The following is a 27729-nucleotide window of genomic DNA, read 5'->3' on the forward strand; positions in this document are numbered from 1 at the left end:
TATGCATTTATCAGCCATCATTTATACCTACAATCTCAGTTTGGGGGACAAAGTCACTCATTATGCAGTGCATAGTTAAAATTTAAATGGAAAAACATGAGGAAATTAAAGTTGTTTATTTACTTAAACTACCCCCAACCTCAAATGATTTTATTCACAATGCTTTAGCTGTGACAGAGCAGCATAGCTCAATAGTTGTTCATGTCACTCTAAGGGGCCTAAGAATGGACAGTGGGACACCAAGTGGTAAGTTTTTTTAAGACATTGATGAATAGTTTGTATACATCCAGACCTGCTCTGCTTTTCAATTACAATGCCTGATTGCAGATAGCAAAATGCATGACTTGTGCATAATGCATAAATTATGGATGTTTAGATTTATAGAATATAGACTGTAGAGGTAAAATAAGAGTTTACCCAAAAATGAAAATTTGGCATTTTTATTTGGTTTTATTTTTTTTTACCCTCAGTTAATCTAAGATGTAGATGAGTTTGTTTTTCATCTGAACAGATTTGGAAAAATTTAGCATTACATCACTTGCTCACCTCACCAAATAGATCCTCACCAAAAAAAAAAAAAAAAATCAGATAATATCATATTATTAATATGAAAAAAAATTAACTGGAGAAAATATTATGGATAGTTATAGCTGGAAGCAATACTTTGAAGTTTAAATGTATTGGATTATTACAAACACAACTTTTTGCTTCACAAGATGTATGATGATCATTTTGATGTTTTTATTAGCTCTTTGAACTCTCAATCTGATAGCACCCATTCAGTGCATTTATAAGCAAGTGATAAAATGCAAACAAATTAATCTACATCTTGGATGGTCTCAGGGTGAAATCCTTTAAGAATCCGATAATCAGTAACACTATAATTCCCTACAAACTGCAAGATGCATGAATGAATAACATTCTTTCAACTCAGCTCCACAATGATAGTCAGTTGTAAAATGAAATGACTTCACAAGACCCCTATTATCCCAAATGCTATCTTGGATAAATGGCATCACAGGAAAATATAAATTATGTCTAAATTATTTGCTTTGTTTAAAAATCTAAAGTGACAAGAGATTAATTTTTATACATAATAATTAACTGTATAATTTTCATTAAATCTTTCAAGATACTCATGTTGTTTTAATCTTATTGTGTCTATTATTTGTTTTCCCAGAAAATAGTCTGACGTTCACAACAACCAAACAGCAACAGTGGTGAATTCAATAAAAAATAGCTCCCACCCACCAAACATTCCTATTATTTACACCTTGGTCAGCTGGCAGTCATGGACACCCACAAACAATGAAATGAGAACTTGACAGAATTGATTCATTTCCAAATAAAGTGTCACAGTGAGCAGATTATTTCCTGAAACTCTGATTCTCTAACCCTGGTACGTGCACTCTACTCCAGGGCTGGATCTGTTGGTAAGCCGGCCTTCAGCATCAATCCGTACTCCGGTGGTGTGCTGACTGTGGTGATGTGACAATAAGGCAACAGCACTAATGATCTGGGCCACAGTCATTTTCAGCGCCAAATAAGCAGAAATAATTTAAAGTGGGTGAAAGCTCATGATGTGAACACTCTGCATCTGTCTGTTATAAGTCAGGGGACACTGGCATGGTTGTTAGCAATAGATAGGAGATGGTAGCCTTTTGACCGCAATGGATAAATTTGGAAATATAGAGCTGATAATATGTTTGGAGTTCAGAAATTCAGACTTTAGTGTAATTGGTTTAATTCAGTCATTAAATCCCCCAGCATCATTATTTAAGTTATAATAATAATAATAATAATAATAATAATAATAATAATAATAATAATAATAATTTTCTTTTCTTTTTTTTTTTTTTTTTTATGGCATTTTGCCTTTTTCCTAGTAAATGTGTCTAAAAATACTAAAAAAAAAAAAAAAAAAAAAAATGAATGAGGATTGTGCTTAATTCAAGTTGCAAACATAATTCAAAATGTTATCTGAAGCTGGATTATATTACACTAATTTAAAGTAACAAAATCTATTTTAATACTACTTAAGATTTGCTTTTGCACTGAATATATCTTGAAGTTTATATATTTATCTAGTTTCACGTATAAATGTTACAACAGTGAGGTTTATTTAAAGATATAAACATTATTCAGGATGTTTAAAATATATATATATATATGTATTGGATGTACGGTATAATACAATAAAAAAATAAGATTACATTTTGTTTATTTTTCATAGAACTAAAAATGTAAAATAAATGTTAATTATTATTAAAATATTTTTTTTACTGATGATTTACTACAACTACATATGTACTGTATGAATCTATTGATATGAATCACATACACAATTTACTGATATATCCAGCTTTGCATTTATTTCACAAACAAAACAGACTCACACCAATTCAAAAAGCTACACATGACTTTTGTTGGTTTTCTTCAATACTAACTAAACCACGTAAAACACTGAATCATCCTCTTGTTATTAACCATAATTCCAGCCCAAAGTCCAACAGTCATTTCATCTCTGATGAGGCACTCAGTTCTGAGGTCTCCTATAAAATATACAACACATTAGACACAAAGTAATTGAGGAAATCAAACACAAACATGAAGCACATAATATAGCAGCTCTGACAGCACAAGCAACATTTACTGGTATTTGGTCCAATCTCTGATCAAATGTTTTTCAAAGTCAAGTTCTAAAGCAGCCCATAATCCATCATTTCATGTTTACCTCAAGTTGTTCGGTTTCTGGTTTAGCCGGAAGAGATTTTTGTGGTGTATGAAAGGCCTGTGGCAGGAGTGTAAAAACGACAGATTTTAGAACACAGAAAGAGGTTTTCTGATCACAGATCTCTGAAGATGATTACTCCACTGTCTAAATGAGAGCTTGCACTCTTCAAAAATCTGCAAAAATATAGCTGCAAGCAGTGATTACCGGGGTTCAAGCGATTAAAATTTTCTACGCTTTTAGGGTCTTGGCCAACCCAAAATGTATGGCTTACACTAAAATACATCCATGATGGAGAATACCCTTACAGACACACATACAGAAATGAAATGGTTAACTTATTATATTAAATATCATTAAGAATGCTTACACACACATGCACAAACATTTTATTGTAGACAGATTTGAAATAAATGAGAGGTAATAAAATGCTTACTGAATGTCTCCTCTTTATAACACTATTTTTAGATTTCACTGGAATCATAATCTGGCATAATTGTAACAACTGATTCCTCTTGTAGAAAAGAAGTAGTCATCTTGGAATTCTAAGGGTTATATCTGACATTTTCATTCTTCATATATTCTTACTCTGTGACAACTTGTTTACATTCTTTTCTGTACAATTGAGACAAAAGTTTCTATCTACAAAGTTGAACTCTAACTTGGTTTGATGGACCCTTTTCACAAGACTGTGATGACGCATTTAACAGTCATCAGTGTCTTAAATCCTCAAAAAAATTTCATATTTGATTTTTTTAAAAATATTTGTACATTTATAACACTATTCATTGTATAGTCTTGCGTAGCCACACCTTCAGACTGACGGCTAAAGGTCTGGAATCCACCGCAGCTTTCTTTGGCCAAGGCCCGCCCATGAGGCCATTTGACTGACATGTCAAAAATCCAATCACAGTTTGTTTGGTTCTGCATCATGTTTCACAATACTTTTGAAAACCCAGCATTTAGTTGATCCTGATGAGCACTCGTCTTCACAGTTGTAAACACAGCACCTTTCTTTTTTTCGTGAGGGTGTTTGGCAGCACGTCATCTTTGTTTCCAGGCATAAAACACGTCTCATGGAAATCCTGTATAATTCAACCAATCTAATGGTGACTTTGACACTCCTGAAGTGTTTCCACTTTAGTGTCCCATATGCATCAGACGTTTAGCTAACGGTCCATGGGCGTGATGTCTGAGGCTGAGACTATTCTTTATATTATATAACCTTTGCATCAAATGAAAAAAAAATTAAAAATTGTTAACGTTATTGCAAGGGCGTTTCTAATGTAGCGTCTATGGGAGGGATGGTGAATTTTACATTGTGCTCTCTTCTGACTGCTGTTATCCGTCTCTCTCAATGTTTTCCTTTTATTGAAAGTCATGAAAAAAACTATCCTGGAGTTTTACTTTTGTTATTTGAGTAAATGCAAAAAATATATTTGTGGTACTCTCCCATTCACTGCTCTTCAACTTAACCCAACTATGATGACTTCCCCTGCTGAGAAACCTGGATATGTGTAAAAAGTAGTTTGCAAAAGTACGAATACGAATGTGAATGCATCAGACCAGAAACGCAAGCCAGTGCGAATATATTTCGCATTTCGCTGCATAGCAAAGTTTAGATTTGCTGAACTCTGACCTGCGAATTTGAGGTTTTTCTATTATTCATTGGAAAATATATTTTTTTTCTACTATAAAATTACTTTGTAGTAGTAGTAGTAATACAATAATAATAACAATAATAATATATATATATATATATAATAATAATAATACATTTAAGAATATTATGAAAAGTTATGTCCCCCCCCCCCCCCCCCCAAAAAAAAAAAAAAATTCAAAGAAAAATTCAAAGAAAGGTAGAGACACTTTTTTCCCTGAGTAAACACACATTCACTAGATGGTGCTGGACAGCTGCTGAAATATTTAGTAGAGTGACACACTGCTTGTACAATACACAGTTTTTATTGAGGGCTGTACTGTGTCAATATAGGACTTTAAAATTAGAAGCTGAAAATTGACACACAGTCCCCTGCCCATTGAATCATCTCATTTGATGCACAAAAGCAACACTGCCATCTACAAACACATAAAGTGAATTAAAGATAACGTGAGAGCCACTTAAATTGAAATGTGTGGGACATTAGCATTCTGTAGAGCCACTACCTTTTTGGCTTGCTGTACCTCCTCTGTGGACTTGGATCTATTTTTCACTGTCTGTTTTTGTGGGGAGATGGAGGACACCTCGGGGGAATGAAAATAAAATGGGTTAAAGCCGTTTTGGAACATCTGTGTTTGCTATTAGGATGGTTTCCTTTGTATTCTGTGATACTCTCATTGCATTTAATTCAGTATCCACTTACTTTATTCTCTGTCCTTTCCATGTCTCGACTTTATGAGGGAAATCAGCTGTCTTTAGATAATGCAGTCAATGCTTTTGGTTATCTGAAAATATGAAAGAGACAGAGAATAACAACATTAGCCATGATAATACTTCACAAAGAACAGTCTCCATCTCTGTATGTCACTCTTTTGTTTGATAGAATGATAACTATAATTGGTCCAGGTTATGATAAGCCGCTTAGAAGCCTGGCTCACTTTCACAACTTTTTGTACCATGTCTCTGTGGAATATTTGTCACAGAACAAACCAATTCCAAATTGCTTCTGGCGGGAATCCCATGACAAGGTTCCGTAGGCGTAGCTGAGAATGAGACATTTGTGCGGTAAAGTGAAGCAGGAAAGGCACCCTTGAAAGCACGTCAACAGAGACCTGAATTTTAATAAGCCAAAACAATACATTTTACATTTTCTAAAGACTGTTGTCATGTTGATCTATGTCGTGCTGACACATAGCTACGCGGTTGCCAAAGGAGTTGTGAGTAGTTATTAGGACATTTAGGTGGTTGCCACAATCATTTATGATATATTGCTCCCTAAAGGATTTTTCACCAGTGTGGGAAAATAACAAGGGCTTGGGGAAAAAGAGCCATCAAAATATGCAAAAATTCCCCCTGAATTCTTGTGAGAATGCTGAACTCAGTGAGATTGTCATTAACTCAATGACCACTTCAATAATGGTGAATGTTCTTTGCTCTCTTTCTGTATATACAGTCATTTTTAAAAATTGTATACGAAATTTAAATAACTGTTTAGTTTATCAAAATTAAGACTTGATTTGGTAATGCATCAAAAGCAGTGAACTTATTTATAAACATTTCTCAGCTTGTTTGCCTGTGTAGCCTAAAAGGATAGGCCTATGTCATTTTTCACACACTAAAACATTTGCAATACAATGCATATTACTTATTATTATTCAAATGTCAATAACAGTAATCGACAATGGTCACTGTGATTTTACTAAGTAAGACATGTTGCTGGATCAACATCTTTTGATGATCCTGGATCAACATTATTGTCCAAAAATATAGATTTAACCAAATCCCTACCCCTAAATCTAACTTTACCCATAATGTATTCCTAAAATCATTGGTAAATGATAGCTGACTGACAAGGGCATAGAAGCACCTTACAATGATTTTAAGCCTAAAACCGATACTTTCTGAAAAGTTATATCACTATTCTGATTGATTGATTGGAATGTTGTTCCAGGATAAACTAGGATGATTTTGCTATAATATTACTTTGCTGTTAAGTAAATAAAATTGACAATACAAAAGTAAAAAATTACCCAGGAAATCACTAATGCAAATGTTCCCTTTAATGGAAAAAAGTTCATTTCTGTTCATTTCTCACCCTGGTTTTCACCTTTTTTTTTTTTTTTTCTTTTTTTTTTTTTTTTGCCAGGGAAATCATTTTTTATAGCTATATTTGTGAAAAACAAAATGACTGGTGCCTAAATGATTTTTTTAATTTATTTTTTATCTTTGAGATCCAAATGCTGCCTGGCTTTATTACAGACTATTAACTTTTGCTCACTGTATTATTCTAGAAAAGCAGGAATAAGCTTGTGACTGGCTTAGGTATTATTCTTTCTGCACACATCATAACTGAAACTGCTTGTCTAGAAATATTGATGTCTGTTAAATGCACTTATGAATGCCCACTCAGCTTCAAATAAATAATCTTTGGTCTCATTCTGTTTATATGAAATGATTTGAACCTCCATTGTTATTGACTGCTTGGAACCTTGACTGCATAAATGCCTTTAATAAATGAAGGCTTTGGCAGACTAAACCTAGACAGCCTCTATTTACTGTGTGCTTAGTCTTGCCTTTCACTGATATGACTCATCAACACCTTCCAAAGCTCTTCAATTGCAATCAAATGGTAGGTCATATATTGACCAAAGCTTAGACAGAGCTTTGAATCAAACCGATATAGGTACAATACAATATGATTCATCAAAGCCGAACACGAGCAGTTTATAAAACAGCACAGTTCCACAGTACAAATTATTTAAATTATAAGTAAAAAAAAAAAAAAAAAAAATAGATGTAGAATACTTTTCTGTGGATAGATGACACATAACACAGACATTTGTCTTTTTATAATAATTTAAGTTAGGGTTCATTTAAATCAATCATGACCACACTCAAATAGTTTTAGCATATTAATAGATCTGAATATGTCAATGTATTAGGCCTTGGCAGACTATATCAGCTATGAATGCTTCTGCAAGTATAGATTGGCTACCACATAGATACACAGACGTGACCATAAGATATGCTTGCTTTCAAATGAATAGGCATACATAAATCCATAGCAGCTTCAGACAGGTGGAGCTGGAGGAGGTGGAGGGTTTCAGAGGAGCTCTGATAGCATACTGCAGGGCCAGCTTACAGCAAACACTTAACCAGACTATTTAAATGTTGTTACTCTCATTGGCTGTAGAATCAGGAGAAGCCAATCAACATGTGCATGTGTCGTAAATGATGTGATTGTTAGCAAATTGTAGCAGCTAGAATTTAAAGGACCTATCAGGCTAGATTTTTAAATTTTATTTTATTTTATTTTTTTGGCTAAACTATTAATTTTATTTAATAAATTAATGAATATTCTACATGTATATGCTGTAAATAATAATGATTATAAATATTGTCATTAGTCGACAAAAATAGTTTTAGAGTAACTATAGAGTAATTGTCACTCTGCAGGACACTTGAAATGTAACATCAGCTGGAAAAAGGCCACTAGCTGGGGTGAGTCTGACCTCAAACATGAGACTGGTGCAAATGTCAACACTTAGAAGACAGCAGATGGTGACTCGTCAAGCCATCAGCCCTGCTGCATGCATATGTATTTGCTGGAAGGAGAGAGGCTACGAGGGCGAAATAGAGATATAGATAGACAAACAGAGAGGGCGAGAGTGTTTTAAAATGAGATGCAAATATCTAGGTAGAGCAAAGAAAACTACCTCCTTATTACTCATGTATCTCAGTTCAGTATTTTGTGTTATATGCCTTTAAAACAGAAACTTTAATCAGTATTCAATAGTTATTATAAACAAGAGTGTGGCACGGAAGCAGCTATTCAAAATCTTACCCAGGACTGAGGCCAATTAGGACTCTACAGCTCTTCCGACTGCATCACCAGACGGTATTACCATGGCAACAAGCTGGTACCAGGAGCCTGACAGATGAAGGAATGAATGTGACGGGTTGTGTCCCTCAAGGGTGGGTTTAGATTACAGGGACCCCGTCTCAAAATGTGATTTTTCATCTTTCAAAACAGAGCAAGGTGAACTTTGTGCCTGTACACAATGTTCTGGAGAACGGTTACAACAATGCGATTTGAGTTTATTCAAATCAGTGATAGAAAATTATTAGCTTGACTCATTCAGGTTGCCTGACCTCACATTTTGATTGAATCACTGAATCATTTCATGTTGTTTAATATAATCTTTATTGTGTACTTTACATATCTGTTATGAACAATTAACTGGCAGATGAGTCAAGACAATTATGTTCCATAAACCAAGCCATCTAAATCTAATGATTCATCTCAGATCAGTTTTGAACATGTTGTGCACAAACTCTGAAATGTTGTGAACAGATAAGAAAAAAAAAAAAAAGAGCAAGAAGGCACTTTTTTTGTGAGGCGCTATGAGAAATTTATCTAGAAAATTTGCAAAATGGTTTATAATCAGTGTTATAAAATTAGAGTTGCAAATTTCCATTTGATAATTAAAATATGTTTTTAATCTTTCATAGAACTGTGGGACAGCACTATACACATGCAAGTTACAGATTTCGTAGATGTTAAGTCATTTTTAAATCCAGCATTTATTGAAAACTGCCTAATTTTATAAATGCATGTATAGATCTTACTGTGTAAGATCTATATATATATATATAAATATATATATATATATATATATATATATATATATATATATATATATATATACATATAAAGTTTTTTTTATATTTGTGAAAAAATAAAAAATAAACACTGAGTAAATTTTAACAATCAAATTTATATTACTACTTTAATAATAACTTTTTTAATAATGACACACACACACACACACACAGGGTTAAGATGACATCAACTCCCCTAGACAATATAATAATTGCATTTTTAAATAAATAAATAAATAAATATTAAAATAGTAATACAAATCTGGTGCATATGCTGTAATTAGCATAACAAAAACTAAAATAAAATTACTGGAGTTTGTTAAAGTGGTCTTACCTTGCAAAACCTGTTGATATTTCAGTTTATACTCATTGAAGACACTCACGCAGTTCACGGTTCTGCTTTAAACTACAGAAAATAGACCTTTGAAAACGAATTAGAACAGTATAATTGTATCCTCACAAAGACTTGCTCAGTGTTGAAAGGCAGAATCCTCACCTCACAGATTTGCCTCCCTCCCTTCAGTCATCTTTCACTCTCTGTGCCTTCCCATCCCTTCTCTTTTCTCATTCTCTCTCTCCCTTTCTCTTTCTTTCTTTCTGTGCCTCAGCTTGGGAGCTGGTCATCGGATTGAGTCTGATTACTTCGCCACTCACTGTCCATTCAGAGACCATAAAAATAATGTCCCTGATGAAGACTTTCCCAAGGACAAGATGCTAGGGGGAAATATATGGGTGTGTGTGTGTTTAGTTTGGGTGTGTGTTATTAAAGCCTAGGGAACCATCAGCATCAAGCTTACTATAGCTGAGTACACTCCATGCATTAGTTCCTTCTCCCTCCCTGCTTTTATTTTACGTTCTTCCGTTTCTGTCATTCTCTCTCAATTCACCCCGGGGCAGCTGCATGTCTTAAGAAGACACACGATTAGTGAGCGAAACCCAACAAACCTCGAGAGGACCTCACAGAAGCCCAGCCATTATCAATCTTTTAAGCCATAAAATGATCATTAAATTGAAACTAATAATGTTTAATTCAAGTTCATGGTCTTATTGTGGACAGTTTATCAGTAGACGTTACTGTGAAGCAAAATAATGGCTTGTGGAGGGCCAACATACTGCAGATTTTAGCCCCAACCAGCTTCAATACACATGTTTCTAAAGGTCCTTGATTAGCTTGTTCAGGTGTGTTTGATAAGGGTGGAAGCTAAACTCTGCAGGGCAGTGGTCCTCCAGGATCAGGTTTGGACACCTCAGGACTAAGCAAAGAATGACCGCTGCCAACAGTACCATTTACAGAGGCAAGTGCACACACACAGCAGTGAGTTGTGAACACACACACACACCGTGAACACACACCCAAAGCAGAGGGCAGCCATTCGCTGCGGCGCCCAATGATTGCACCATTTTACACAGTTTTCCTATGTACTGTTCATAGAGCTGCCATTGACTCCCATTTGTGAGGAATAAAAAGAAAACTAACAGAAACTTACATCACCTTCGTTGCTTGCCCCCCTATCAGTAAGCCACACATTCTTTAGATACTGCGGCGAACTCAGACAAACAAATGGAGTTGCTAACTGTTTTAGAATGGCAGCTGTCAGTGTCAGCTGTCAAATTTTGGACACAGAAGGACCACCATTCAAGTACCACTTAAATATGCCATGGGGGGATGACATTAACATTCTGCTTGAGCAGATGAAAATTGTAACTTAAAAAGAATATGACAATATGACACTTCATTGGAATTGGGGGCTAATGCTTTAGGACATTTTGCTGCATTTTGTTTGGTTTTAGGAAATAGAATCAAATAAATTCCATTGCCATAAAAACAATGCAAGCTTAAGATCTTCCAAATTTTTTATTATGGCATTGAAACCTACAGATGTCCAAGTTCCACTCCCCATTCAAATGAACCAATTCTCGACTTCCATTGGCCCATCTGCGTTCGAGGGGAGGGGCTTACCAATAGGTCAATTACAATTTGATCACACTTAAGGGTGAACTTGAGCCTCCAAAACTCCACTCAATCTGGAATGGAATCACTCGATGGAACCCTACTTTCCATGATCCAATCAGAAAAAAAAAAAAAAAAACACAACGAAAAAAAATAATAATCTAGTCCTGTCTTTTGTTTATAAAAAATATCCTGTTTCACCTAGAAACGTTATTGTACATTAAGAAAACTGTTAAAGTCATACATAACCAAATGTTTTAATATTAAATGCAAATTTATACATTTATAAATTAAAATTAATATAGACTAATAAATGCTTAAAAACTGTTCCCTCATGATAACTAATGCATTAACTAATTTTAACAGAGTAAATTGTTCACAATAATTTTTTATCAAAACCAGTTTCCAGTGACTTTCATTGCAACCTTTAAGCCAATACGCAATGACTTCATGAAAACAGATAGAATGCATTTTAGTTAAGTGAATCATTTAGAAATAAATACAAGCAGCGGGACATTAACGTGCAGAATTATGTAGACTGTAAACAATATTTCATAGCATTGCTTTTATCAAAAAAATAAAATTTTAATGACATTGTCCATCATTAAAGACCATCCTGTACATATTCCTTAAACATCATTCTCTATTTGTCATGCTCCAGTGTGACAGATCATTAAAGCAAAGGATGTAAATATCTGTTCAGCTCACACCACAGTTTCTCGAGCCGGGTTAGAGCACTCGTTCTCTGATTGTTCCTTCCCTAATGTTTCTGATTGTTCTGCAGGAGAATCCACTTCAAGAGATTCCATACTGGAGCAGGATTCCTCCAGTGACCTGACTGTCTCAGATTCCTCCACATCTTCCAGGGGTAACTGGAGAAACTGAGGCAGCATTAGATGTTCTTTCTTTAGGAGGCCTCGCTGATCATCAGCACTGCAGCACTGAGCCCGGTTTAACAACTCCACCAAACCTGAAAGTCCCGACACATTTAGAGAAGGAGCTTGGGTTTGACTATGAAGACCAGCTAAGAGAAATTAGATAATCATCATTTACCCTCCATGTCATAGGTTCTCCTCAATCCAGGGTTCCTCTGCCGGGCAGTTGATCTGGAAATCCCTGGAGGGAACATGTTTGCATCCACAGCACCTCTCCGATCCTGGTGACAGATGCATAAGATATAAGACCACAAAGGAGGACTGAAGAAAATCAAGATATTGAGTTCTGCCGTCCTAAAGTAAAATAGACTCACTTGTAATGAAGGTGGCGAGAAGTTCCCTTTTAAGCTGCTGGCCTGGTCTACACCTGCTACATAGATAAGAATTTTTATCTTAGAGCAACTGTTCAAGACTGATTCCAGGGAAGAACAAAAAAAAAATCATAATCTCCCATAGTAGAAATATCGATAAATAAATTGTAGAATTTAAAATATTATTTTTACATACCTTTATCTAGAATTAGTTTCTTATTGGCCAGAGAGGTTACTGCAGTGTTCATATTTATTATCTGTCCAGTTCCACTCTGAAAACAGAGAACAGAAAGAGAAAAACTAAACAAAAACAAAAAACAAAATCAACAACAACATGTGAGCACATGAATGAAATATTGGCTAAATCAAACAGATCAATGTAATTTATGATATTATTTATTAAATAAAATTTAATTAGAGTTATTCTAAATAATTAGGTTACTTAGCATTTGTTACGTCTGAATAGCATATTCAAGTGAAAACCTCCAGTTTGCTCACTAGGGGTGTGCAGGCTCTGTTCTTTTTAACATTGTTTTATAACAATGCATATTATGAAAAGAACTGTTTTGAACTGAAGTTGCTTTACATTACTATAATACTATACTATAGAGCATCTGGAGGTTTCTTCTGCATAATAAGTGTATAGAGTTTATCGGAGCTTCTGTGTGTGGGGGCTTTGATAAACATAAAAACTTTAAATGATTTGTTCAGTACTGGCACTGTCCTACTTTTGCTGCAGTCTAGAGAAACTAGAAAAACAGGAAAATCTGTGACTGTCTCCCTGTAAGTTTGTGGTCTATCAAAAAAAGGTCAGACTATTAACTTTCAACAAAGAACAAAATGCTTGTTCAAGTCACTTCAGGCCTCCCCTCACCATGGTGACAGTGACATCCTGTGACCTTAGGCGGTATTTCTGAAGCATTGCTGTGAGGGCATCCTGCAGGGTCTTATTGGACTTCACCACAATGGCCACCGTCTTTCCTGTGAAGGCTACCTTCACTCTGTGCAAGAACCACAACACAAACACATGTGCACATACAGTAACAGATTGTAGTCCCACTTTATATTAAGTGGCGTTAACTACTACTGTATGTACTTACATAAAACAATCAGTACAATGTACTTATTGTGTTCATATTGTATTGCAAAACACTTTTGCTGCTATTGAGGTGGGAATATGGGTAAGGTTAGGGACAGGTTTGGGTTGGGTTAAGGCGTAGGGGATGGGTCAACAGTGTAATATAAATGTGATAACAGAAATTAATTTAAACAGTAATAACACACAATAAGTACAATGTAAAAACATGTACACAATAACTGCATTGTATCAAATGATTAATGAAAATATAAGTACATGGTAGCATACATAGTATTTACAAAATACATTGTTTTGCCTGCAGCAGAAGTCGTCATACAGGTTTGGAACAACATGAGGGTGAGTAAATGATGGCACTTGTGTGGACAATCCATTTAACAGGTTTTTGTACACAAAAGTATATTTCTATTAAATAAAATATACTTATTTATTTTTTCTCCAGCACTCACGCAAACGTGACCCTCAGTTCCAAAAACACTTGCTGGTCCTTCAGCGCTGAGCTGTCCTGGTCCAGTGACAGTGGTTGCTATAAATAACACCCAATGAGACATCACAATTAAAAAATAATGCATATACTAAAAAAAAAAAAAAAAAAAAAAAGTTTAGATTTGTAAAGAAAATCATATATAGGCATACTTTTTTTGTCCATAAAAACATTATATACAAAGTTTTTTAGGTTCATGTAAAATGTGTACATATACTGATGGGAAATGTGACCCTGGACCACAAAACCAATCATAAGTGTAGATTTTTTTCTGAATAAACAAGCTTTCCATTTTTCATATGGTTTATTAGGATCGGACAATACTTGGCCAAGATACAATTATTTAAAAATCTGAAATCTGAAGGTGCAAAAAAAAAAAAACCCATACCAGAGATAATTTATAAGAGGCATGCCACTTCCTCAATCCTCAATACAACTATATAAGGAAAACCCATAACAGCAAAGATGGCGGATGTATGCACGTCCCACCCCTCCCGCTGGAAAGCAAATATTCTGCTTTTAACAGTCAAGCCGGGAAACATTTAAACCTATCGCCTGGTTCCTCTGACGTAAGCGCACAGTTGAGGAACCCTTGCACGTGTGTAGTAAAAGTATAACCTGTGGGGAAAAAGGCGTTTAAAACCTTATTTTGGGGCAAAGTCATCAAACTTTTTCAGCGATTTTTATCATATTTTACTGCTGTTTCTATACATGCAGTTTTTATGTCCCGGTGGCCAGTGAAAGTGCAGTTCTGACTCTGTGCCCATTCATTTAGTTAGGATCCTGGTCTTGTCAGTCTGAATTAGCTGCCCGGAGGCATTGCCAAGATGGCGGCCAAGTGGCACGATTTGCCTAAACGGACTTTGCCCATACTGTTTTTTTGGCCATTGCTAAAAATATACACTGGGCTGGTTTTGTGGTCCAGGGTTACAAAGGTATCACACTTCTTACTTTGTCTTTGCCATGTAGATAGATAATGATGTCTGACAGAGGAAGGCCTCTTTTTTCACACAAGCTGGTGAGCATCTTGCGGATGGATACACCAGGTCGGGCCGGGGTCAGAGAAGCCGTACCATCAGGCAGAAAGACACAGCAGTACTTATCTACCCTTCCGTCTGCAGAGCGTGCCACTAATTTCTCAACCTGCAACAACAGTATTGATTTCAGCTGGTACTATTATGGCATGATATAATACTGGTATTGGCAGACTTTGTGGCGAGTTACCTCTGAACTCTTCACAAGTCCAGTCTTGAAGCTAATAGGTGATTCTGGAAATAGCCAATAGAGAACAGAGAATTTATTAGACCAAAGGCATATTCTTAGTTCAATTTGTCCCATATTGACATCATAATATCACCTCCCCAGGACCCTCTCTTCTCTTTGCGCTTGTCCTTTCCCATCATGCTTTGCAAATTGACCTTCCTCCTCTCTACCACATCATCACCATCTGCTGTTCCCGGCTTCACCTTTAACCTCTGAAAAAAAAAAAACAACTCATATGAATCTCTTATTAGGATAAAATAATTAGATTTTGCATTGAGAAATTCATACCTCCTTAGTTTTATCGAATTTGACTTGCTCTTTGGGTGAAGTGCTGCTGGTGAGTTTTGTTGTTGTGAGGGGTCTGCCACGGGGGTCCAGCCCTGGCAGAGGCCTTCCCTCCACATTCGCTAGCATGCAGCTCTGATAGAGCTGTGAGCGCACAAAACGAGTATAGCTGTCAAACTTCATCAGTTTGAAGATCTGGAAGCGGGGAGAGGGAAAGGGGAGGAGAGGATAGGTGAGGACACTTCTGTTCAAGAGGGAGTGAAAAGGAGGGTGGGCTCTTGATTTGATTGCTTTTAGTAGCTTTTGATAATTGAATCATGATTGTCGTCGGTTCTTAAACTAAAGTGGTTTGACTCACCCCATATGACAACAAAAATGTCTTTGTCACTTCACATAAAATGATGTAAAAATATATTCAATATAACACACATATTTTTTCTCAAGCCTCACAAAAGAGTCAACTATAATATTGTCCAGTGCCAATATATTTTTTTCACAGACATGTTTCACTTGTTTGAGTAATGCAAAAATCTCTGCTGTTTTGTTGTCTTGTGTCAAGGCTGAAAGCATTTGAAATTGATTGAAAAAGATACTTAAGATGGTCACAGCTTGCAGTGAAGACAACTTTGATGAATAAAATGGGAATGCTCTAGTTTTTTTTTTTTTTATTTATTATGTCATGTACATGGAACACTTGAATCTGCGATGCACTGTTATGAGCAAGGGCTCCTTGTTTTATTTTATTTTTTCAAATAATATAATAATCTATTTATATAAATAATAATCACGTATGATAAAGGTTGGGATTTGGTGATATAACGTAACTATAACCAATTTAACAAAAATGTATACCTTGAATCCTGGGTGCTGGATATATAGCTACCTACACCGGGTGTGTTTACGGTGTGTTCACTTCTCACTGCTGTGTGTGTGTGTGTGTGTGTGTGTGTGTGTGCACTTGGATGGATTAAATTCAGAGCTCCAATTCTGAGTATGGGCTACCATACTTGGCAAATGTCACAACTTTCACTTTTTCTCAAAAGCGTTGCGTTTATAATTTTGTTCAGTGTATATATAGAGAGAGAGAGAGAATAACTCCCTTTTAAAATAACCTCAAATGTTGTTGCTTTGCAGCCTGAAATGAACATATTTTTTGCTTTATCTAGCTTTATAGATGTTTGCATCACTTGAACTACCAAGGATGGAAATGCTTCTGGGACCCGTTTCAATAAGGAGGTTTAACCAAATCGGAGTTGAAACTTGAGCTCTGATATACTCAGGAACTCTGAGTTTCCGGGTTAAGAAAATCTTAATTGTTAGTTAGTCAGTCGACTATGAGTAGGCTGACTCTGAGTTACGCATGTGCACCACAATTATGAAAAGCCATGATCAATGGAGCTCTGAAATTATAATTCACCATGGCAACAGCACATGTCCACTTTCTTCCGATTTAACATGCAAGTTTAATTCTCAATCACTGTTATAATTTCAAAGGCAAAAATGTCAAAATGGTAAGTTATTGAACTAATATTAATTTTTATAGTATCCCACAGGCGAAAGGGGAAAAATAGCATCTTAACATCAAGTATAAAAACATAATTCAATCAGGTCAAGTTTATGCATAAAGGTTTCATGGGTGTTTATAGGCTACATGACTTTACAAGCATTTGACATATTACATAAATGTCATTCAATGTCTATTTCAATGTGCTTTTTCCACATAGTCTATTGTTCTAATTCACTTAATTAAATGTTATCTAAAAGCAACCTGTTGCTTTTCTAAATTAGAGTAATGAAATGAACATTAGACTTCTACTCAGCCAACAGCAAATAGGCTCGCTAAATGAAGAACAGATGAACAGGAGATGGCCACATTACCAAGTATTTGAAGAATATTACAAATTAAAACAGGAAAAATAATAGGCTAACTGTTGCTTTTGTATTTGTAGGAAATAAAGATGACCAAATAAATTTAACAGCTGTGGTGGTGGTTACAGCATTTATCTCAAACTACCCTTCCATCTGACATCCTTCCATTCCATACAGTAATAAGCTTCAGTTTCTATTGGTTTGTGTTCAGAAAACTACACAGAAATTCTGAAAAAGAGTGTGTGAGCGAGACACTTTCCCTACCACTCTGTATACAAGGGTCTTTATGATGTGCTCTGCATCCCTGATGTTATATAGAAACCATTTACAAATGGTACCGCTAAAATAAATAAGCATGTGGATATAGCAAAAAAAAAAAACAAAAAAAAAAAAACAAATTCTAAATAATCCTCTCCTGATGTAAATGTAACTCTCTACAGATTAATGCAGCCTCCTCAATGTCTCCAAAACACTTCAAGAAACCTGCAAAGCTACAGTACTGTGCAAAGTTAACTTAACTTAACTAAATTCAATCAACATTTGGTGTGACCACACTCTGCGCTAAAAGAAGCTTTTGTCCTAGGTGCACTTGCACATTGTTTTTCAGGAAGCTTTGCAGGTAGGTTTCTTGAAGTGTCTTGGAAACACTGCCACAGTTCTTCTGGATTTAGTCTGTCTCAGTTTGTTCTGTTTCTTCATGTTATTCCAGACAGACTGGATTATGGTGAGATCAGATCTCTGTTTGGAGCACTGGCTGTTGTCAAACTCCGTGTGCAAATAAAAATCTCAATGGATTATTACATTTATTGGCAAAAATAATGTTTGGAAATGTAAACTGATATTTTCCTACTGACACACTACAGCAAAACATAGAAATAACTAACTTAAAACCATTTTTTTGTTTGTGAAAATACTAGTGACCTAAGACTTTTGCACAGTACTGTATATCTTTGGAAAATATTAAAATGATCCCACCCCACCCCACCCCCCCTCCATCTGGAAACAGTGGTCGGGAACCCTGCATTAGTATATGGAATTACAGACCTGTTGTTGGGCTTTTTGAAAGATATCAGGATGAGGATTTTGTACATCTTTCTCCTCAACTCGTACTCTGTCATCTATGTTGATGGGAGACTTTGCATTGCTGGACAGGAAAGTGTTATATATCGAGGATGCCTCTTTCTTAAGCTAGGGTAAGAAAACATATGTAACATTTCAGTTATTTGTAGAAATTATTAAAAAGAACCAATGATAAAATAGTGGTTAAATATAATATACTGAGATTTACCTTCTCAGTTTGATGCGGAGGTATCTTGCGAAACTTTTCACATGCCAGCCAGTACAAGATGTTCTCAGCACTGACCTCAGATTTCAGAAATGCCTGTGGTGAATACAAACAATTTTTTTTTTTTATTTTGGGTCACAATGTTTCTTTAATGATAAGAATATGCCTCAAATCTAGATGAACTGCATGTGTTGGTGGTCATATTCACATCACAATTATCATCACCTGTATTATTATTAAAAACAAGGCAATTTAACTTCTGCTTCTGGCTGGCATCTCTGTTGGCCACCAAATGAAGAATTCATAGAGGTCTATCCATCTCAGAGCATTCTCACCTAAAGGCCTGAATAGTTCCTTTCGCTCAAAGACTCTCTTCCAGCCCTTCCTCTGAAACATTCTCCACAGCTCCTCATTTCCCTATAATTACATTGACTCAAACCGTGGGCTGTTTTCCTCCTCACCTCCTTTTTTTTCCCAGATTTTACACATTTCACAATGAATTGGGGTCGAATTACTTGCTCTGCATGGTTGCTAAACAAATGAGAGTGCCGAGCAACATGGCAGCAGCTCTCAGCCGCACTCTGTTTATTAAGATGTGAGTAAGTACAAACTATATGATGTGTACACTTAGAAACTAGAAGCAAAAGCTTATTTCTGAGACACCACTTCTGCTTTTGTCTGCTGAGTAAGATAGTCAGCTTGCTGTATGTGATAAATCTTGGGAAACCACCAAGCAGTGTTTTGAATTTTGATATTCTTTAAAATCTGCCAGTTTCTTTAGGGCTGTCATTTGATTAATAATAATAATCAAATTAACTGCAAGATTTTCTAAGTTGCCTGTAGCACCAGTTTAAAGTTATACTTTAACATTGAATTGCTTCAGTTGCTTTGTGACCACATTTAAACAGTTTATATATATATATATATTAGGGGTGTAACGGTTCACAAAATTCACGGTTCGGTTCGATACGATACACTGATGTCACGGTTCGGTTCGGTTCGATACGTTTTAGATACAGCAAAATGTAAAAACATCTCAACTTTTCAGAATGCCGCAAGCGCACCGCGGGTCATGTGACAAGAACCAACCAATCAGCTTCATCCTTTCCCGTAACAAGGTTGAGAGCTCAGCCAAGATGAAGGAACAGCTGATCATAGTTGTATATGGATTGCAATTTTGAAATAAATTTAGTAGCAGAGCTACTGCAAGCGATTTTTAGAGCTGCAAATCCATTTATCCTTCGCTGAAATTTCCGCGTCTCATGGAGAGAGCACGTCATTGTTGCTTAGCAAAGACAGACGCCTCATGAGCGCTTCTGCCCGAGCGCTTTGGAAAGGAGGAGAAAGACGTGCTTAGCGTTTTCCACGCGTTTTTAGGAGCGATATGTGAACGGCCCCTAAGGCGCTCGCTCACTCAGCACACGCTGAAGGCTCGTTGCAAAATGTCTAATGCATTTAACAGACCAGAAATATAAGATCCTAAAATAACCAACAGGTCTGGTGTTTGGGTTGGATTCCCTGTAAGCTATAGTGTCTAAATGCTGCAGGGATAGTTTGCTGCGTGCATGTTTCTCCTTTTTTCGTCTTTTCCCAGATAGTACTGACGCATATATCCCAGATATTCCCGCTGGTGTTTTTTTTTTTTTTTTTTTTTTTTGTATTCCCGCTGGTGTACCCTGTCATGTTGCAGATGCGACATACCGTTGTTTTTTTATCCACCACTCTCTTGCCATCACCATTATAGCTTAAAGGGAATCCAAAGTGCACCCAAACACCAGACCTGTTGGTTATTGGGGGATCTTCTCATTTCTAGTCTGTTAAACGCATTGGCTATTTTGCAACGAGCCTTCAGCGCGTACTGAGTGAGCGAGCGCCTGCTGAGTAGCCTAACATAAACATATAAGATGGTGTTTTTTTCTTCTTCGGGAGTGTCAGGGGCGTTGCCTGTTACGTTGTTTGGGTTATTGGGCTACCTTGTTGAACGCATATCATTATATTTCTATCTCTCTCTTTTTTTTTTTTTTTTTTCAAATATAATTAATTACTCCAACGAACCGTTCGGTATACATAATGCGTACCGCGTACCGAACCGAAAGCGTCGTACCGAACGGTTCAATACGAATACGCGTATCGTTACACCCCTAATATATATATATATATATATATATATATATATATATATATATATATATATATATATATTTATATATATATATATATAAGACTAAATTAATGCTTAAAACTAAAAGTCTCAGATGTTATACATAGTTCATTCAACCTTCGAGCCCAGTAAACTCAAGTGCTTTTAGAAGATCCATTTGTGAATAAAAACTTCACAGTAAACAAATCAATAAATACCCCTAAAGTCCATTGATATGTCAATAAATATTCAACTGACTGCTTATTCAAATAGTGGCTGTTTTACTCACTGTGAAGTAGTGTACGCCTGTTGGGTCGTCCAGGAGCCTCTCAAAGCTGACGGCCCAGCTGGCCACCTGTCCCACCCCACTGCTCCCTTCACTGGGCATGGTGGGCAGACTGGTGTTACTGCTGGAGTACTGTGATACTGACCATTCATCTGTTTCCAGTACATTCAGTTCTATCACCCAAAGACAAAGAGAATGTTAAAGAGCACGGGCAGGTGAACTTAAAGCATTGTGAAAGTCTGTTTTAAGTACGGCATCACTTTACCTTGACATGTTAAGTAAAGTGTGAATCTTTCAGTTAATGTTGGAACTTTTTAAACTGTTTTGATGGTATCTTTGGGAATATGAACTACGCCATTCAACAGTAAGAGTATGGATACATAATTAATTAAATATATATGTGTGTGTGTGTGTGTGTGTGTGCGTGTGCGTGTGCGTGTGTGTGTGTGTGTGTGTGTGTGTGTGTGTGTGTGTGTGTGTGTGTGTGTGTGTGTGTGTGTGAACTTGCCGAAATATAATATCTTATGTTAGTATATGTTAGTTTACCATAAATGTTGGTCAGGTCCCTTGAATCATATTTCATAGACAACAGAATAAATAGTGAATTTACATATAAAGATGTACGCCTACTTACTGTAAGTTGGTAAAAAAAAAAAAAAAAAGCTTAATAAACTGTAGTTTATTTTAAACAAAATAAGTGAACAATTATTCACTTAATTGCAATAAACGTTCATTTAATTCACATTAAATATACACTAAAGCATATTGTGTTTTTGTAATATTCACTCTGCTTAAAATAATGCTATATTGGACATTTTTTTAAAGGGTATTTATCCATAAATGGTCTTTTTGATCTTTTTTTCTGAGAGTGTATAGCACACGTGAAATAATGGTGGCCTGTGTGTTTCTTCTGATGGTAGTTGATTTTAAATTCCATAAAAAACAAATGTTAATGATAAATCCCCTGTGATGTTTGTACTGACTATATTCAGGCCACCAGGGCACCAAATAGACTTTATAAAAGTTAGTGCTGGCAGCAGATAAAGTCTTAATTTTAATATCCATGTTGATAATGATAAAAATGCATTGGGATCAGCATTTCTAGACATTCTGAGCTCTATTGGGGTTAGACAACATGTGTCAGGTCCTACTCATTGTCGAAATTTAATACTCTCACATGGAATTGATGTTACAGGTGTTGAAATTCTGCAGCAAAGCGATGACATCTCAGATCATTATCTTGTCTTGTGTAAACTCCAGATAGCGAAGACTGTAAATTCTACTGCTTGTTACAACTATGGAGAACCATAACTTCAACCACAAAAGACTTAGTATTCTTCCTGATTTATCTAAATTCCTCAGCATATCCAATAGCTCAGAAAAACCTGATGATGTAACAGAAATTATAAACTCTCTTTTCTATCATATACAGTTGCTCCTTTACGCTTAAGGAAGACTAAGGAAAACAGTTTGACACCATAATATAATGAATACACTCGTGTGCTAAAAAGAGTAGTCCGGAAAATGAAGCACAGTATGAGGAAAGCAAAACTAGAGATATTTTGTGTTGCATGGCGGGAAAGTACCCAAACCTACAGAAAAGCATTAAAAACTGCTAGATCTGATATCTCTTTTAGAAGAAAACAAACATAACCCCAGGTATTTATTCAATACACTTGCTAAATTAACAAACAGGCATTGACATTTTCCAACAGCACAGCAGTAATGACTTTATGAACTACTTTATTTCCAAATGTGACACTATTGGAGAATTGTAATCATTTAGCCGTCAGCTACATTATTGCATCAGATAGCGATATAGATCCCCAGAGGAACAATTCCACTCATTCTCTACAATAGGAGAGGAAGAATTTTATAAACTTGTTAAATCATCTAAACCAACAACATGTATGCTAGACCCTATTCCATCTAAGCTCCTAAAAGAGGTGCATCCAAAAGTCATACTTCCTCTTCTGACTATTATTAATTCATCATTGTTATTAGGATATCTCCCCAAAACCTTCAAATTTGCTGTTATTAAGCCTCTCATAAAAAAATAAATAAAAAAAATAAAAAAAACACAACTTGACCCAAAAAGATCTAGTTAATTACAGACCGATTTCAAATCTCCCTTTTCTGTCAAAAATACTAGAAAAGGTAGTATCCTCACAATTGTTTTCCTTCTTAGAGAAAAATGATATTTGTGAGGATTTCCAGTCAGGATTTAGACCGTACCATAGGACTGAGACTGCTCTCATTAGAGTTACAAATGACCTGCTCTTATCATCTGATCATGGTTGTATCTCTCTATTAGTGCTACTGGATCTTAGTGCTACACTATCGACAACAACATTATTTTGAATAGACTAAAAAACTTTGTTGGCATTAATGGAAGTGCATTACCATTTTTTAAATCGTACTTATATGACCGCCATCATTTAATAGTAGTGAATGTAGAGGTATCACATCGATCACAAGTGCAGTATGGAGTACCTCAAGGATCAGTACTAGGGCCGTTGCTTTTCATGGTTCACATGTTACCCTTGGGAGATATCATCAGGGAACATGGTGTTAGCTTTCACTGTTATGCTGATGACACTCAGCTCTATATTTCTTTGTGGCCCGGCGAAACATACACATTTGAAAAACTAACGAAATGCAAAGTCAATATAAAAAAATACTGGATAACGAGTATATTCTAAAAAAAAAGAGGTGTTAATCATCAGACCTAAAACCTCTAAAACCTCCACATGTAATAACCTAGATCACTGATTTACACATAATGGCTGTTCTGTAAATTCTTCTTCATCAGTTATAAATTGAGTTGTGCAGTTTGATAGTTTTACAAACACGCCAGGTTCCACCTCCATACAATCACTGCGCACACCCTCACCTGAGTATTAGATCACCTCCACCTGTTCCTCATCACCCACTCATCAGGGCTGCACTACAAAAGCCACACACGCGCACTCAGTCTTTGTCCGGTCAAGTTCGCGACAAGATTATTCCTGTATGCTTACTATAAGGACTAACTTGTGCATTCTGTATTGTCAAAAGTGCTGTATAAATAAAGATCACTTGACTTGACTAGCCATTTTTGTCATTAGATGGATGATGTCAATGAATGATGGATCAGATGGACTGCCAGTTGGTGATTATCCTTGTAGGCCTTGATCAGGCTGACTATGGGACAAGTAAGTATCAAGCTTACTTCTGGAAGACCAAGCTACGATCTTCCAAACACATAAAATCTTGTTTCAACCAATATTAAAGAGTTTTCTTATGAAAAAAAAACATTAACAAAATTTGGGCCATTTCCAACTTTTCATAGAAGGAAAAAAGTTGTAAATATTAAATATTTAAATATTACATTTTACATATACTATATGCTATAAAGTTGCAACCACCAAAAATTTTTTTTTGCTGTAGATCTGTCCCACATTATCTGAAAAATTATAGTACATCAAATATTGCTATGATATGTTCACATTTAGGTGGTTTTTGAGTAACACTTTATTTTGATGTTCCCTTTTAACATTCTGCTGACAATCAGTAATGTTGCACATACATGTGTACTAAATCTCATCAGAGTATTAGTAGACTGTTTGTCTAATATCTGCTAACTCTTTATTATCATGGTCTCCCAACAGACATTCTACTGACTATTAGTAACTTTGTATATGTAAACTTATTCTAACCCTAACCCTAAACAGTCTACTAATACTCTAATGAGTGTTAGTAGACATGTAGGTACAACGTTACTTATAGTCAACAGAATGTGTTAAAGGGACCATAAAAATAAAGCAAAACCGGATTTTGTTATAACAAAAGGGTTGTGAGTATGAAGCTTTTATCAGTGTTGAAAAACATGCTAATTTTTGCAGTTCGTCTTATTTTAAGCTGTAATAACTGATGTTTTCCATTTGAACATGTCAGATCAAATGCACTGTGCATACTACAGTGAAAATAAAAACTAATGTACAAACATGCCAGTCAGTGAATGTCAATCTTTTTGTCAATGGGCTCATGAGCTGATTTAGTTCTGTTTTGTCTTCTTCAGGCTGCAGGAATGTCTGAGACATGCTAAAGAATCAGCTCGTCAATTTGACATTTCTTTTTCCTGTCTTGTTGGCGTAAATGGCAGTGCTGCCGAAAAAAAAAAACTGTTAATGTCGTTTTCTACAGCTCTCTTCCTTTATTCCGCCACTTCAATTGTCACTTGTTTTTGTGGCACTGAAATTCAGCAGAGGAATTTCCCAAGCATGATTTAGACTAGCATCAGGCGCTTGATGATTATACTAGTGCTATCGATGATTGTTCTCACTTCCAGACAGTCATGTGACTTTCTATACGTCTGTCTGTCTGTCTGCCTACCTACATGTTTTTTTCTTTCCCGGTCTCATTATGACACTACAGAGAGAGGAAGCTGATGTGGTTACACCTGCTCCCCAAAACCGGATGTAAACAGGTCAATGGTAAAGTGCTAAACTCAGATGTATGAATTCATCAGTGTTGCTACATGGATAAAGTGTGAAAACACAGCTTTCCCCTGATGCCTCTGAAGACACTTAATGAAGGGGGAATATATTGTTAATCCTTCTCGAAAAAAAAAAAATAATAATAAAAAAAATCCATTATTAATGCATCACTCACCTCCATCTGAAACAGCCAGGGTCTGTGGGAGAAAATGAAATTATATTGATCAGAACTGTAATAATGTAGACTAATCAAAAATATATATGTTGGATCAAGGCATACAGTCATCTGTTTTATTTGAAACTTAGTTGAAGCACATTTCTTGAAAATGAATGTAGTTTGATTCAGTGCCTATGGGCAAATGAGATGCTCTCCGCTCGAAAGCAACAAAATGTGACGCACATTTGGAGTCGGAGATAAAATGGCTTCTCTCCCCCACCCCTCCTCTTCCCCCAAACTGCATATTAACTGATATTATTGTTCTCTGATCTTCTAATTCACAGAGGGCAATGTAGTAGAACTTATATCTTCAATGATTTACAGGAAAAAAACAAATAGAAGTGCAAAAAAACACTTTTAAAACTATGATTTTTCATCCTGAAGGAAAGAAAGTAGCTGCAACTCTACATTGATTTCTTTTCAAGGCCACTTTTAGCCTTATAACTTGAACTGATACGGTTTTAAAAATTACTCAACTCATTGTTACCAGGTGCATTTTCATTTTCATATTCATATTTTGTGGCAGGTCTCTGTTTGCGCACACAAACCAACGCACACCTTTACATTCATGCCCTCTGAACGTACCTGAAGTCCGTTGGATATCCCAATGTTGTTCGCTTTCAGAGACATATCCTTTAAATTCACACGTACTTTAGATTAATAATGAGTGCATGAGTGAGCCGTTTCTGATGTGCATATGAGATGTGCTCTGAACAAAATATAACTTCCTGCTTGAACAGGAAGTCTTACCATGGTAACATGCCGCAAGAGGAAGTGTGGGCATGTTTCAGACAGAGCTCTTTTTTGAACATTTTTACTGTGAAACCATGGCTGCAGTTCTTCCTTCATTACATAATGAATGAAGTCATTTTTGTATAAGAACATTCACTGAAAATAAATAATAGGCTATTTGTGACATTTAACATTTGTTGTATTATTATTGATAGATCATATTCTGAAAGAGCATATTTAGATTAGATAAAATGTTATCGCTCGAGTAATCATCACCAAAATAACGCTGCACTTTTGTTGGTGAATGTCAATCAGGTAGCTTTCAAACACAATCAGATCTATCGTTTTGAGATGATTCAACCCAACCTTTAAAAGTCATTACTGGAATTTCAGCTAATGGCTGAGCATGGGAGGAACTCCATGTGCTTAGCAACAGTGGAGAGATGAGGAAATGAAGGCTTTTCTGAAATTAGTCAAAGGTTTTACCTTGTTCAGGGTGTGTGGGTGGCAGTCTGACAGGGTGTTGTGTTTCCCAAGAGTCCTTCGTAAAGAGTTGCGTCGAGATAGGTTTGAGAACCCTCTGGTGATTTCGTTAAAACTCAAGGTCCTCTGAATGAAAATTCACACAAAATATATCATCATATGGGGGTGAATTCAGGTAAACTGGGACACTTTTTGGCATTGAGACGTGATGTACAATTATCATATAAATGCATATATTGAAATATAATTATATATACAGATATAAGATTAAAAAAAATGTATTACCATATAGATACATTTACAAATTTTAAATATAAAAATTAAGTGTGACATTTTACATTATGGTCCTGACAGACAGAAAAAAAGTCAAAAATATTGCCCAAAATATTATATATATATATATATATATATATATATATATATATATATATATATATATATATATATATATATATATATATATATACATATATATATATACATATATATATTTAAAATAACCAGGTCAACCATACAGTTTCGCACTCTGATATTTCAATTTGGCCCACACCCAAACTCAGAACTAGCTATAAATATTGTTGCAAAAAGCAAAAATCTAATTAAGATGAAAAAGGAACAAGTGGGCATTCACAGTTTTGTATAACTATAAACAAAACATGAAGGATCACAATATTATTGTATCATGACCCAGAAGTTTCCACCCCACTATATGTATAACACAGGTAAGTAGTGAAAGAGAAATTTGGTACCTTTTCCTTGGACTGGACTGATAGTTTCTGTTGGTGATGAGACAGAGAAATCTCCATGATGAAGCTGGCTGTGTGCTGGAGACCAATGATGTAAAACAAAATCTGCGCTAGA

General features: G+C 35.7%; 1 protein-coding gene across 2 annotated transcripts; it reads right to left on the reverse strand.

Moving 5' to 3' along the window:
- Window positions 1–10889: 10889 nt before the first annotated feature.
- On the reverse strand, window positions 10890–26381 carry LOC127941721 (regulator of G-protein signaling 14). 2 transcript variants are annotated; one of them, XM_052537082.1, is made up of 15 exons: window positions 26239–26381; window positions 25612–25633; window positions 20962–21131; window positions 18536–18628; window positions 18292–18435; window positions 15382–15573; window positions 15188–15305; window positions 15055–15098; window positions 14782–14973; window positions 13796–13872; window positions 13125–13251; window positions 12447–12522; window positions 12254–12306; window positions 12058–12160; window positions 10890–11974 (listed from the first exon to the last, which is right to left on the reverse strand). In XM_052537082.1, exons 1-15 carry the CDS (start codon window positions 26281–26283, stop codon window positions 11709–11711), a joined length of 1722 nt encoding a protein of 573 aa, XP_052393042.1. In that variant the 5' UTR covers window positions 26284–26381; the 3' UTR covers window positions 10890–11708. The 2 variants fall into 2 exon arrangements, with proteins under 2 accessions (XP_052393042.1, XP_052393041.1); XM_052537081.1 differs by having other exon boundaries at window positions 12254–12309.
- Between the last annotated feature and the right edge of the window lie 1348 nt (window positions 26382–27729).

Source organism: Carassius gibelio, chromosome A21 (genome assembly GCF_023724105.1).
Source record: "Carassius gibelio isolate Cgi1373 ecotype wild population from Czech Republic chromosome A21, carGib1.2-hapl.c, whole genome shotgun sequence".
NCBI classification, from domain to species: Eukaryota; Metazoa; Chordata; class Actinopteri; order Cypriniformes; family Cyprinidae; genus Carassius; species Carassius gibelio.